General features: G+C 37.8%; 1 protein-coding gene across 8 annotated transcripts; it reads left to right on the top strand.

Moving 5' to 3' along the window:
• Positions 1-369: 369 nt before the first annotated feature.
• On the top strand, positions 370-13,933 carry LOC124951292. Of its 8 annotated transcripts, none has more exons than XM_047499553.1 (5): positions 370-552; positions 910-965; positions 11,649-11,737; positions 11,816-12,040; positions 12,151-13,933. In XM_047499553.1, exons 3-5 carry the CDS (start codon positions 11,654-11,656, stop codon positions 12,784-12,786), a joined length of 945 nt encoding a protein of 314 aa, XP_047355509.1. In that variant the 5' UTR covers positions 370-552; positions 910-965; positions 11,649-11,653; the 3' UTR covers positions 12,787-13,933. The 8 variants fall into 8 exon arrangements, with proteins under 8 accessions (XP_047355509.1, XP_047355518.1, XP_047355500.1 ...); XM_047499562.1 differs by having other exon boundaries at positions 401-552; positions 887-965; XM_047499544.1 differs by having other exon boundaries at positions 401-663; positions 887-965.
• The last annotated feature ends 211 nt before the right edge of the window (positions 13,934-14,144 follow it).

The following is a 14,144-nucleotide window of genomic DNA, read 5'->3' as shown; positions in this document are numbered from 1 at the left end:
CAGTACACACGACTACATCGGGTAGAGGTAGTCAAAGATCTCTCTTGCTCACGGTTGATCCCTCCTTTTACCTCTCTCTCTTTTTTTCTCTTCCTCCCTCCTCAACCTTCCCCCACCGGTCTCCGTCTTTCTCTGTTTTCTCGAGGATACCTCGAGAGCTCTGCGAGTGAGAGAAAGAAAGAAAGAGAAAGAAAACATGAAGGAGAGAAAAAGAGAGAGAGAGAGAGAGAGAGAGCGAGAGAGAAAGAGTGATGGGGGAAGGGAGAGGGGGAGAGAGAGAAAGAGAGAGAGAGAGAGAGAGAGAGAGTGAGGATGAAAGAGAACGGAACGGGAACGGCGCGGAACCGAACGTACTGAGTAGAAGGAGAAGCTGAAGGAGACGCTGGTAGTGGTTGAGGAGGAGGAGGTGGTGGAGGAGGAGGAAGAAGAGGAGGAGGTGAAGAAGGAGGTGGAGGAGAACGGAACACGAGAGATCGGCAGCACAGTTTCGTGCTCAGCTCAGCTCGGTTCGGCTCAGCCTCGTATCGGCCTCGGTCTTTCGAGCCAAAAAAGGTACGGATTTTCCTTGACGAGTGTAACTCCTTGACCGTTATCAACAAAGTCCTAACTTATCATCGTACGTCTCGAATCGCGCGGTTACGCGAGACAAGCGCTTTTATTAAAGTGCGTGCTATTTCTTCATCTTCTTCTTCTTCTTCTTCTTCTTCATTTATTCTTCTTTTTCTTCTTCTTCTTTTTCTTCTTCTTGTTATTATTGCTGTTATAATAATAATAATTATTATAATTATTATTATAATTATTATTATAATTATTATTATTATTATTATTATTATTATTATTATTATTATTATTATTATTATTATTATTATTTGCAATTTAACGAAAGATCTATCTTGGATACACGCGTAGATCTTCTCTTGCTTGGTGCGTAGTACGCGTTTGCGACGTCGCTGCCGTATACCGAGGTGAGTGACAGTAACTTGAGAAAAGCCAAGGCTGCTTGTGCGTCCATCGCTGAGTCTCTTTCCCTCTCTCTTTCTCTCTCTCTTTCTCTCTCTCTCTCTCTCTCTCTCTCTCTCTATATATATATATATATATATATATATATATCTTTCTCTCTCTCTCTCTCTCACTCTCTGTCTGTCTGTCTGTCTGTCTGTCTGTCTCTCTCTCTCTTTCTTTTACCTCATTCTTAATCTGACATAAAAGCATTAAGAAATTTTACAAATCGATTTTTCTATGTTCTTCTTTATACTTTTGTAACCAACGTAAGAATAGTGCATTCGATCAAGAACGTTCGGCAGGATTTCTTCGAGCATAGAAAATCTTCCACGTCACGTACCACCAAGCGTTGTCATTACGCTGATCGTTTTGTAAGAGTCTTTCGATCGGAGAGGCAGCGCATAGAAAGTAGACGTTATATCCTTGAAGGGAATTAAACGGGAGAGTTCTTTGAAAAGATACATTGATACGCGTAAGCTGAATAATATATACATCTAAGTAGTAAGTACGTACGTATATAGATAAATACGTTGGATCCATTAAATCAAAATCCATTAAATCATCTTCGGGAAGTCAGCTGATCATTTGAAAAGTATCACAATCTCTCAAGCGAGATCCTTCAAGCTGTCGGGATCTCACCAACGAGATACGGGACACCCAAGCAAGGCTCGAGGAGATGAGAGTAGCCCAGAAGCAAGTTATCCAAAACGTTTCGGCCGCTAATCCTAATACTAGACCCTATTCTTGAGTTAATGATAGCTCTTCATAGACGCAAGAGTTTAAGTTCCACGCTAAACTGTTGCGCGGTAGCGAACCTACAATCGTATCCTATTTAATGGAGACCTTTCGCGATTGGCCCTATCATTGGCCGAATTAATCGAGCGTTTTTCGAAAATATAACTAATAATTATACCGAGTCCTTTTTATAAATCGTTCTGTCGATGTGTGTGCGTCTATGTATATATGTATGTATGTATGTATGTAACCATCATGGTCATTCATTTTTGAGATATGTCTCATAAAGCAAACAGAAGACGAAGAATCTCGATATATATCTACGCGAGAGAAACGTGTGCTCGAAGGATTTTTATAACGGACACTCACTCCCGAGAGTGTCTTCGTTATTGGACATGTTACTTCGTCTCATAATCATTCGGAATAACGTTAACCGGTCTCATTCCTAAAGGGTGGTCTGTAGTTAATTATCTCTCACGGCGCGAGACATTTCTTTTTAAAACCACAGGTAGTCCGACGTTGCTGAAATTATTTTATGTCCCTCCTGCTACCGTACCTTCGACACCTTTTCGCGCCTTTTTTATACCATAGAAATTATTCTAATTTATAAACAAATAAATTACCGAGATCCGTATCGATCTCATAAAATTATTAATATCTGAAAAATTAATACTTATTAATATATTTTTCGTTAAATATCAGTCGATTATTACTGCAAAAAAAAAAAAAGAAAAGAAAAAAGAAACAGAACGAGAAAAAAAATCAAGATCGTTCGAAGTCGAAAAAAATTTGTTTATTACATAAATGATATTATAATAATGTGGTCAAATGTTTTGTTCGTAAGTATCTTATAACTCTTTGTAAACATATACATACTACAGAGCATACTTTACGTTGTATACCGATATCCCTAAGGTCATGGTGAACAGCGTAAGAGTAAAGAAAGTAGCTTCGTCATCAGCCCTCTCGAGATATCTCATGTCCATCCACGGTACCGAAGTAACGGGTCGTCATTCACGAAAAGAAACCAAGAACGAAATCTCCTTGATATGAGTCACCTTACAACGCAACGTGTTTATGTCGCTTATCGTTAAGAGACAAGAAATATGTCAGATCTAATCGCAAAATGATTTAATAGAATATCATCAGGTGCATACGAAACGTGATCGATTTTTCGATCGCACGATTATACAAGGAAAGAGAGGAGACTTGGGATATACATTTTTCCACGAAATCTTTCAACTTTCTGACTTTTTCTTACAAGCGAATTCGACAGAGAAAGAAGAAAACCATGGCACTGTGTATTTAAGGAAGACGAAGAGAGATAAAAGAGAAAAAAAAAAGAAGAAAAAAGAACTCGCGATTTGTCGCGCGTTCGACCTCTCACGAAAAGAGGAAGAGGAAAAGTGGGAGGGAGGGAGGAAGAGAGAGAGAGAGAAAGAGAGGGGGAGAGAGAGAGAGAGAAAGAAAGCTGGTAGCGGCAAAAGTAGCGGGCAGGCTCGAGGAAGACGAAAGGGCCCGTTTTAAAGAGCCGAGCATTAAAAACAACAATGTCATTACATTTTAACGACCTGTTCTTGGGCTCTGCCCTCCCTTTTAAAAGCGTTCGTTTGCAGGTATGTGGTCCCCGCGTATGGGGACCACCTTACTAGCGGGTGGAGGGAGTGAATAAGAGAGAGAGAGAGAGAGAGAGAGAGAGAGAAAAGGAGAGAAAGTTTAAAACTGCACACACAGTTTATCATTGGATATTCGGTAGATAACGATAATTTACATATAATACATCTGATTAATCGATTATCTATATAAATCTGATTAATTTTTATCGTCGCGAATAAATTAAAAATCAAAACGTTTTACGATTGATCCGCTTTTTCAAGTAATCGAAAAGAAGATTGTTCCAATTGACTCGGCTTGACTTGGCTCGACTCGGTTCGATTTGTAATTTGATAAGAAAACGAGAGGCATTCGATAAGATGCTCGATCAAGGATGATCGATCGACATATTAAAGAAAGAAAAAAAAAAAGAGAGAAAAAGAGAAAAAAAAAAGAAGGGTCGTAGAGGTGTTTTGACAGGCCTTGTCCAAGGGTGCAAAAACATTCGGATCCGGCACTGGTGAAGAGGAGAAGACCACGTTCGGTCCCTCTTCTCTTCAGCATCATCCCCTGGCGTCACTCGTCGGCGACGGCGGCGACGGCGGCTGCGGGCGGTGGCGGCGGCGGCAGCCAGGCACCATGCACCTCGCGAAGAATTAGTATGGGCGAAGAAACAAAAGCATAAGGAGCTCACGCGAAGGGTGTGCGGAGGGAACGGTGCCGGTGCAGGAAGGAGGAAAGAAAAAAAAGAGGAGCCGAGATGGCGCCACACGTCCAGCGTGTTTTCAGGGCATCCTCCGGTGCTGTTGGCAAACTTCTTTTTTTTCACCTCGCCGTGCCGCTTCTCTCTCTCTCTCTCTCTCTCTCTCTCTCTTTCTGTCTTTCTCTCCCTCTTTCTTTTTTTCTCTTCCTTTTCTTTTTCTGTTCCTCATCCTCTTTTTCCTCCTCCTTCTCATCCTCTTGCTCTTCCTTTTACGACGATCGTCTTTCTCCGTCTCACGCGCGAGATCCTCCTTTTTATCTTCTCCTCCTCTTCGACCCCCTGTGGGTCCCCTATTAGTTGGCCCACGGCACCGGTATCTTGAGAAAGAGAGATGGAGAATCGAGGAAGGGGCAAGGGAGTGAAAAAGGGATGGGAAGGAGGAGAAAAAAAAAAGGATGACTCGCGGAGGATGGTCGCAAAATTGTGAAATTAGGCTACGTGAAAACGAGCGACGGGAGGCTGCAATGGAAAGGGAATAAGAGGGAAAGAGGAAGAGTGAGAACGGGGTGACTAAAGGGGGGAGGAAGTTTGGAGGGTGCCGAGGACTTTCATTAAGTTAAAATAGATCGCCAGGATTAAGATAAAAATCTAATATAGCTGCCGTTTACAGCTCGCTATACTCCTTTTTTTTTTATTGTTTTTATCCTTATTGCTATCCTTCTTCTTCTTCTTCTTCTACTTCTTCCTCTTCTTCTTCTACTTCTTTCTCCTCTTCTTCTTTTTCTTCTTCTTTTTCTTCTTCTTTAATTGGGATAGAATCGCTTACGAAAAAAATCATCGATCCAAATTATCGGAAGGCTGTAAACGTAATTTATACGGTGTTGTTATTATAAATATGAAATCTTTGAAAAAAATAATTGAAAAATTGAAAGTAATTGAAAATGACTGGATCATCTTTTAAAACGTATCTACGCATGCGTAATACTTTCTACGTCGTCGAGAATCGGTCCGACATATTTTTGTTATTTCCATGATAGAGAAGAATCCTTGTTGACCTTCAAGCTCTTCTCTCTGAAATCTCTCGGTATGTTTAGAATACTAATATTGTCTCTCTTTCTCTCTCTCTCTCTCTCTCACACATCATTGCCACCTTAAATAGAAAATGAACCACGTTCTAAAAATATTCTTCCAAAAATATTCTACAAGAGACATAACCGGACTTTCGATTATCGATTTAATATTATTCCGTCGTGTGAACGATCAAATGATTTCTTACCGACACCTTTCTCGGATCATTTTATTTTTTTTTTCTTTTCTTTTTTTTTTTTTTTTTTTTTTAATTTGGAGAAAAGAGATCATCATAAATGCATTCGTTTTCTGTGATCGCAAAGAAAGAGATAGAAAGAGGTAGAAAGAGAGAGGGAGGGAAAGAGAGAGAGAAAGATAAAGAGAGAATGGCACGCACGAACGTGCTCATAACTTTTGGTAGATCGTAAATTCTAACGTCGAAACCATCCTCGTAAAATCAAACGGCTACCCTGAAAGAATTTCCTCGGGGCTTCGTCAACCGCAGCAACAATTACGAGAGGGTTAACGAAGTTTAACGCGTTCTGCGTTATTAATGAACAAGAAAATGAGAAAGGCCACCGTACTGAACCCGTTCTCCTTACGAGAAATTCAAACTATATCATCGAATTCTTTTTTAACGAAGTCTCATATTAACAAAGGAGATACGCGGGAGAAGATAATTTGAAAATAAAAATTGTTAAGAATTTTATAAATTTGAAGTAAAGAAAATCGAAGAAGAAGATTTATTGAATCGTTTCTCGAATTGTCAATAAAAACTCAAATTGTATCGCGTTAACGCATCTTTTCTCGTCTTTCTACGATCTTCTTTTGGTCTTGTCACTCGAACATTAGCAACGCGTAACACTCGTATTACCTATTACGTAGAAAAAGTTAGATACTCGCTTTTATCAGCTACGTCGAGTTTCATCATATATAGAATGAATGAGTCAATAAAAATCGCTTCGGGTTAAATGATCGTCACGTTTGATCACATTCCAACGATCATCGAGCTAAATGTATCACGAGTGACACATTTCTTTATGATCATTATATACAAAATTACTTAAGATTATTTTGTAACATAACAATTTCAGGGATTAGAAGAATTAAAAAAAAAAGAAGAAAGAGAGAGAGAGAGAGAGAGAGAGAGAGAGAGAGAGAGAAAGATGTAAAATTTAATACATACAGAAAAAGAGAAAGGAAAAGGAACAAGTCGATAAATTTTCAAACGTCCTTCGAACAGGTCCATTCCAGGGTGTTAAATGTGAGAAATCGAATCAATAGACAGCTCGCACTGATCCGGGCCGGGGATCGTCGACGCGAGGTTTCGTTAAAAGGTCCCGTGAAGGGCCAGTCAGGCTCCTTGAAGAAGAGAGAGCCTATCGACGAGAGGGAGAGAGAGAGAGAGACGAAGAAACTCGCACACGTACAGAACGGCGCCCTTTGTGCCGGACCGCCTCGGCTCGGGGGCGCGTCAAATTTGGTTGAAAATCAAATTAATCTCGCGGCTGGGCGCAGGACCCCCTTCTCCTTTTCCTCTTCGACCTCATTCTCTCTTTCTCTCTTACTCGCTCTTCCTTTCTCTCTCTCTCTCTCTCTCTCTCTCTCTTTCTCTCTCTTTCTGGCGGCACGACGACGACACGAGCAAATCGAAAGGATGGGCCCGAAGGAAGAAGAAGAAGAAGAAGAAGAAGAAGAAGAAGAAGAAGAAGAAGGAGAAGGAAAAGAGGATGAGGAGGATGAGGAGGATGAGGAGGAGGAGAAGGAGGAGAAGGAGGAAGAGGAGGTGGGACCTCCACGCCACCGACACGGCTTCAGAGGCGAGAAGAGAAGGTGGCGCAGCAACAAAGAGCTTTGGACTTCTGGCTACGATCGCGCCAGGGCCGTGTTAACTTTCTTCTTAAAAGTTACACACCTTGGCATGACTCTGCTCGATCATCAAAATCACAACAATCGATTAGATCAAATTTCTATATAATCTATCGGATCCACCTAAATCTTTATCTTTAGATAACTGTTGAAAATTGTACAAACGATTGGATATAGTCCTTTGTAATCCTTTAGGGATCTAAGCGAGTTCCAATTTATTCCAATTGCATCTCTTACTCGGTCATTCAAATCACCGAACGCAAACTTTACAAATGCAACTTGGTCAGTAAATTATTTTTGAAGGATGCACGACGAGTAGATGTATCATCGTTAGGGTGATAAAGAAAAAGAGCTGACGAAAGAAAAAGGTGCTTGTTCCGAGAGAGATAGGTTAGTCAGATGAAATCAGCCGGTCCTGGCGATGCTTCGGTTTCGAGACCTAATTTTTACCACCCTTAAACCATCGACGAAACGTCCTTTTCGCGCGCAGCGCTGTCCTGCTATACCTCGTGGTTCTCGGAACTCGAAATAAGAAACGGAAGATCGGAGAGAGATCCTGTGCGAGAATATAAAGAGGAGAAAGAGAGAGAAAGAGAGAGAGGAAAGGGCCGCATCGGCTGTTGTGAGGGAAAAAAAGGCCTTCGAGGAAGGGCTCGCGAAGAGAAAGAGAGAAAGAGAGAGAGAGAGAGAGAGAGAGAAAGAGAGAAGAAAAAGCAGATGGCTCTAAGACGAGAGCAGAAGAGGGAGGAAGAAAAAGAGAAAGAAGAGGAGAAGGAGAAAGAAAAAGAGGTGGAAGAGGAGGGGGGAGGTGGAAAGAGGGTTCTTTCAGGTGGGAATTGAAATGCATCGAAGAGGAACGAAAAGTCGATCTGGAGGCTCTTGGAAATGGCCGACGAGACGGCAATTGTTCGCCGAGAGAGAGAAAGAGAGAGAGAGAGAAAAAGAGAGAGAGAGAGAAAGAGATAGACGAGATTCCTTTTGTCGTGTGGAATTCACTTCGCTCGGGTATACGTAAGCGAGCCACAAACGACGTGGAACGACGTCTTCGTCGTCCTCATCGTCTTCGTCGTGAATTCCTGAAGGACTTCAGGTTCAAGTAGTCTTCTTCGGTCTCGTAGTCCCGCAGCGCGAGAGATCGATTCCATTCGAGACCTGGTTCTACTCTTCTTCTTCTTCTTCTTCTTCTTCTTCTTCTTCTTCTTCTTCTTCTCCTCCTCCTTCTTCTCCTTCTCCTTCTCCTTCTCCTCCTTCTTCTTCTTCATAATTGGATTCACAATTGGATCCTTTTCCTTTTCCATCCTCCTTCTCGATACAATCTTTCTTTCCCTCTCTCTCTCTCTCTCTCTCTCTCACTCTCTATCTTTCTCTCTCTTTTTGGATCCTTCCCCATTGCTTTAAATTTTACAAACAGACCACAGGCAATTGGGATCGGTTGTAATTATAACGAAGACAGACTGTTCTCGAACTTTCACAGTTTATGAGCATCGATCGGTAATCGATATCGAACCGAAGGAATATCACCGTCCCCGATCTTTTTTTTCCGCTCGAATGAAAACGGGCAACATGGTCGTACACCATAGAATATGGAAATTAAAATCCCCTTCGACCTAATCGTTAAAGATTCGATCTTTGCCTATGGCAACGTTATACGATTCATCAATTTTTTTTTTTTTTTTTTTTTCATGTTACGACATAATGCGACTATGATTATTGCGCGTTCTAACAGAGAATCATAATTTACATATAGATATATGCGGTAAATAAAATAACTATGTATTTGATATCATTTGTTTGTCTACGTGAGTGTTTTATGTGTTTATTACGCTTTACTCGTGGCAAGTTCATGACGTTAAAATATATGGACGACGTGATTACATAAAAATCACTTTCACGAAACGACGTTTTAGAATCGTTGAATTGACATTAACCTGCTATCGATTTGCGGTCGTGAATTTAACGGATAGGGATTATACGTATACGTACGTATGTATATACCATTGCGTTGACGTTCTGTGTAGGTGGATAAACAGAATACTATTAAAATTGCATGCACGCGTTCTACAGCCTTACGTCACTTTATTCGATCACGCGAGATCGTGATTACAATTAACGGATTCGCATGCGATAAGGAAAAGGCTTCAGTGTGTTCACGGTTTACGTGCCATTCACTTTGAATCACAGCATTCTTCCTAACGTGTTACCAACGAACTAACGTGTTTCAAACGTTTATTTCAATTAATTGTTCTTTATTTTCGATTAAATCGATACTCTAACAATTGGATTGATATATTGAAAAATTTTTTTTATCGAGATTAGAATTCTTTTGAAAACTTTCAATTCTAATTACAGTTTTGTCTCTCGAAATTCAACACCAGAGATATTATATTTTATATTCTATTTCAAGAATATTTCTTTTTGAAAAATTAGCTCATCGTATTATATATATATATATATATATATATATATTTATCGATTATGATTTATTTTATAAAATACTTATCATTAATTAATAAAAATGCGTACGCATACATATGTTATTTACAATTATTTCTATTATAAAGAAAAAGAAGTAAAAAGAAATATAAGAAAGAAAGAAATATAAATTCCCTAGGAATTTCTATTTCGGAGCACGAACACGATAAGATCCTTTTAAACGTTGGGCTTTGTTGTTCCGACTCAAAAAAAAATTTGGTGGTATGTCGCCGGAAGGAGTGAATCACGTATTCAGCACTGGTACCCTAAATCCAGCACTATTTATGGTTGGGACGTTGACAACGGGTTTAGTATAACTCCCCCTTTTCGACGACACGAGGACTTTCCTTATCTCGAAATCTTGGAAAGTTAAAACTCGAGCATACAGTTCGAGATCGAAAGAGAAAGAAACGGGTGACCCTACTGTATCTATGAATGAACCGGACTTTGTCGCGACATCATCGATGCCAAAGATCCATTCTCCATCCATTACTTTGCATTTACAAGTAGAGAAAGGAGATCGAACTCAATATTTTAAGCCACTATATATAATATAACTTTTAACTTTATACCTAACATTTATATTTTTCTATTCTTCTTTTTTTTTTTCAATTTTATTCCACTTTATCAACCTATATAAATATAATTTTTACTTGATATTCGAAATTGTTAATATTTCTTAAATATTAAAAATTACAATTACAAAACTAAAAATCCTTAGATGGTCAAAAGTTTTTAAATGCCTTTAAAAATCAATTATCCTTTTTCATGACATTTTAGGCTAATTTCTTGTTCCAATCGTAAAACTATAAGCTTAGCTTGTAAAATTGCAAGCCCATCTACGAGCCTGAAGAGTCTCGAAAAAGAATAATTGATTTTTAAAATCGTCTAGAAAACTTTTGGCCCATCTAAGAAACTTTGGACCAATCAGTAGTAAATATATATTAGCATAATTATATTGATACAAGTTATATTACGATTTTCGTGTTATTTAATTTCCTTCCAGATAGAATCAAAAATTCGTTCACAAATAATTAATGTAAAAAAAAAAACAAAAAAAGAAAAATGTGAATTATGTTACGTATACTTATTTTGATAAAGATATCAATTCATAATGCATAATTAGACAATTAAATACAACGAAGCAACCTTATCATTTTTTATCCACTATTGATATATTTTTTCGAAATAAAATAAATATCGTCGATCGGAATTTCGAATCTTTATCAAAAGAGAAACAAAAAGAAAGAAAGAAAGAAAGAAAAAGAAAAAGAAAGAAAAAAAAGAAGAATAAAAAAAATTAATAAATAAAAAAAGAAATGAGATCATGCGATACCAACATAACGAGCAAGCATCCCGATGACGCAATTCCGCTCGGTCGTCGAACCGAAGGCCTCGAAGGCGCTCAAGTCGAGCCGGGCACTTTCATTCATTCGGGAAAAAAGTATTGGCATGCACGTGCACGGCCGTTGCACGTATTTCGAATTGCAATAAGTTTTCTCGAAAAAATATCTAAGCTTCGCCAAGTAGGGTACTCTCAAGTACTCGCAACTCGACCGTTCAAATAACACGCATTCCCTATATCTATGGCTCGGCAACCGGTACTGAACAACCAATGACGACGAGCTATTCCTCGTCAAAACGATTCTCCTCTCTTGCATTCCAATCGTCGAAACTCTTCTATATTCTTTGACGTTGCAGAAAATAACTATAAAGTAGAACTAACAAAGTCGGTCTTTTTATTACCTCTTTTACGATCTCATCAAATGTTTTTTATGCAAAATAATAAAATAATCTAATGAGATAATTTTCTACTCTAAAATATATGTTAATTTAATAAAATAATAAACTAATATTCCAGTTACAGTTATTGTTACTTTATAAAAAAATAAACTTTTCTATAAAAAGTAATCTAATAATTGAGCTGATTTTTTAATAACAAATATTTGTTATTTAATTATTTATAAAGTAAATTAAAGTAATAAATGAATTTTCTGAAAACAGATATCGTAATATAATTTTATAATATTTGATCATATACATTGTAATAAAAATTGGATAATCTTTCTAGTCATATTATTCAATCTCGATCTTCTGTATTTCTATCTTTTGACCATCCGCGAAAGACCATAGTCTTCGAAAAAAAAAAGAAAAAAAAAGAAGGAAAAGAAAATTAGGATAGTTTCTTTTTTTTATACTGTTGCAGAGATCATGGAATCTACGTGGCAGTTAATGACAACAGTCATTTTCTTTTTGGTTCAATTGAATATATTACACGCCCATCGGGAACATAAGGTTTGTAAAATTATGAAATGAACTCTTTTGCTAACATAATTGGAATATTTCCTCCGAGCATTTAATCATCCGTTTCAGGTCCACAACATAGTACTCTATCCAGACAAGCACAGTTGGTGCAAAACGACGCCTATCAAGCAGGTAGTCGCGTGGCCTCAATGCTCATCCCAAGAGCTCGACAACAACGTGTGCGTTGGAGCTTGTTTCTCTTACATGGTACCCCACAGCGAGCCGTCCGCTCCTGGTGATTTGATAAGACCCTATTGCGACTCGTGTCAGCCTCTCGACAGTGTTTGGCATACAGTAGGTATCTCGGTCAATACGATTAGGATATCGAAATAGATATTAAATAATAGATGATAATATTTTTAAAAGATTTAACAGTTAATCCAATGAAATATTTTTCGTACCAGGTTACCTTGGATTGTAAGGATGAGGGAAATAATCCTATGACTATGCAGAAGAAGGTTCAAATAATAACGAACTGTTCCTGCAGTTCGTGCATGGAGACATCTAGGATCAAACCTGATTATAATACTTTACTTCAATCATTGGCGGTCGAAAATTTGGATAAGAACGTTAACGTTGTTCACGAGACACCAGATCTTTTGTTGAATCCTAATTTAAATTCATCGAAGAATACAACAAGAGACGGCGTGGAAGCTAACGAAAGATTTCTGCAATTGTTCAAGCAAGGATTGAAGGATTCAGAGAAATTAGACGAGACAGGTGCGAAGGAACTTTTTTCGAAATTCGGAGAGGAAATCGATATGGATAAGTTGAGGGATTTGTTGAAGAAATATAGTCAAGAGGACGAGAGGCATCAACAACATCAACAAACTAATAAACAACAACAACAACAACAGCAACAACATCACGGTGCTACAACGATGCTACATCGAGGTCCTCATCATTCAATGGTTTTGGATTCTGGTGTTAAAGAAAAAATCGACGTTGAGCCACATTATTTACATCCAGCGGTGGCTGGTCAAGAGATCAGTTATCATGACAACGTTGTCGTCGACAAGGGCAAGAAGAAAGATTTTTGAGATCTTTCGATCGAAAAACGATCGTCTCGTTTTACGAAATTGGATGCCGACCTGGGTTCTTCGAACGAGTTGGACGACGAACGAGCGGATCGTAGAACGGACTAATTGTAAGCGAAGGAACGACAGTTTCCCACGCTGATTCCACGAGAATTAATCGGTAAGGAATTTCATGCCTGATCCAATCTTAAGGCATCAACACAATACAGTAGATCTTATTCAATCTTATTCTTTCATTTTCGTTTTTATTTTTATTTTTTTTTTTTCTTTTTCATTTTCTTTTTGTTTCCTTGTTTTTTGTTTTCTCTCTCATTAATGATAAAGATATTTAAACTGCTTAAGGGACATGCAATTTTAATTATTCACAATCGAATCATTCTTCAGCTTATCTTTTTTACATGTATATAGATAGTAGTACATTTTTTAAAAATTATTCTGCACTTGTCAATGCTACGAATTTGTTCGTTCGTAAGAATTCGAACGAGGATATCGAGAGAAATAGAGATAAATAGAAAAAGAAGGAGAAAGGTAGAAAAAATAGAGAGAGAGAGAAAGAGAGAGAGAGAGAGAGAGAGAGAAAGAGAGAGAAAGGGAGAGAGAGGGAGAGAGAGGGAGAGAAAGCACGTGATCGGACTCGATACCGTGACTTTCGAATATTTCGTGTTTCGATTTTTCGAAAATCGATCATGTATAGATTAAAAATAAATGGAAAGCTAGAGTTTTCTTGTAAGTTAATCTTGTATTCATTGTTGAAAGTGAGAATGAGAGAGAAAGAAAGTGAGGGAGAGTGAAAGAAAGAGAGAAAAAGAAAGAGAGAGAGAGAGAGAGAGAAAATTTTAATATATATTTAATTATTATTGTGTTAATTATTTAACGAAATCACGCCTTTCGCATAACTTCATATGAGGTAACAAAAACTTTTTTTAATTTGTTTATATATATATATATATATATATATATATATATATATATATATATATATATATAAAATAAACCGGAAGGAAAAACGTGGATGCGTTTTTTATCTTTTATTTTTTTTTTCTTTTCTTTTTCATCATCGTTTCTACGTTTTTATTAATGGATTGTAACTGTCATTGTTCTCGTAGAGAATAATAAAAGAACGATCGGTAACAAGACCAGTTATTTTCTACTTCGTCGTGTACTATCATTTATTTTCTCCGGTATATTATTATTTCACGTCCTGTATTATTCCTAATATATCTAATGTAAAGTGATTATAAGCCGATGAGGAATACATTTTAACGAATGGATCTTAACAAACGTAATCGGTAATACCAGAAAGGATATCTAAAAAAACTTGATTGACGAGAAAAAGCAAGAAAAAATAAAAAAAAAAATAA

The sequence above is a fragment of the Vespa velutina genome, chromosome 1 (genome assembly GCF_912470025.1).
Source record: "Vespa velutina chromosome 1, iVesVel2.1, whole genome shotgun sequence".
Classification (NCBI taxonomy): domain Eukaryota; kingdom Metazoa; phylum Arthropoda; class Insecta; order Hymenoptera; family Vespidae; genus Vespa; species Vespa velutina.
This window is presented reverse-complemented; position numbering and strand designations above follow the sequence as displayed.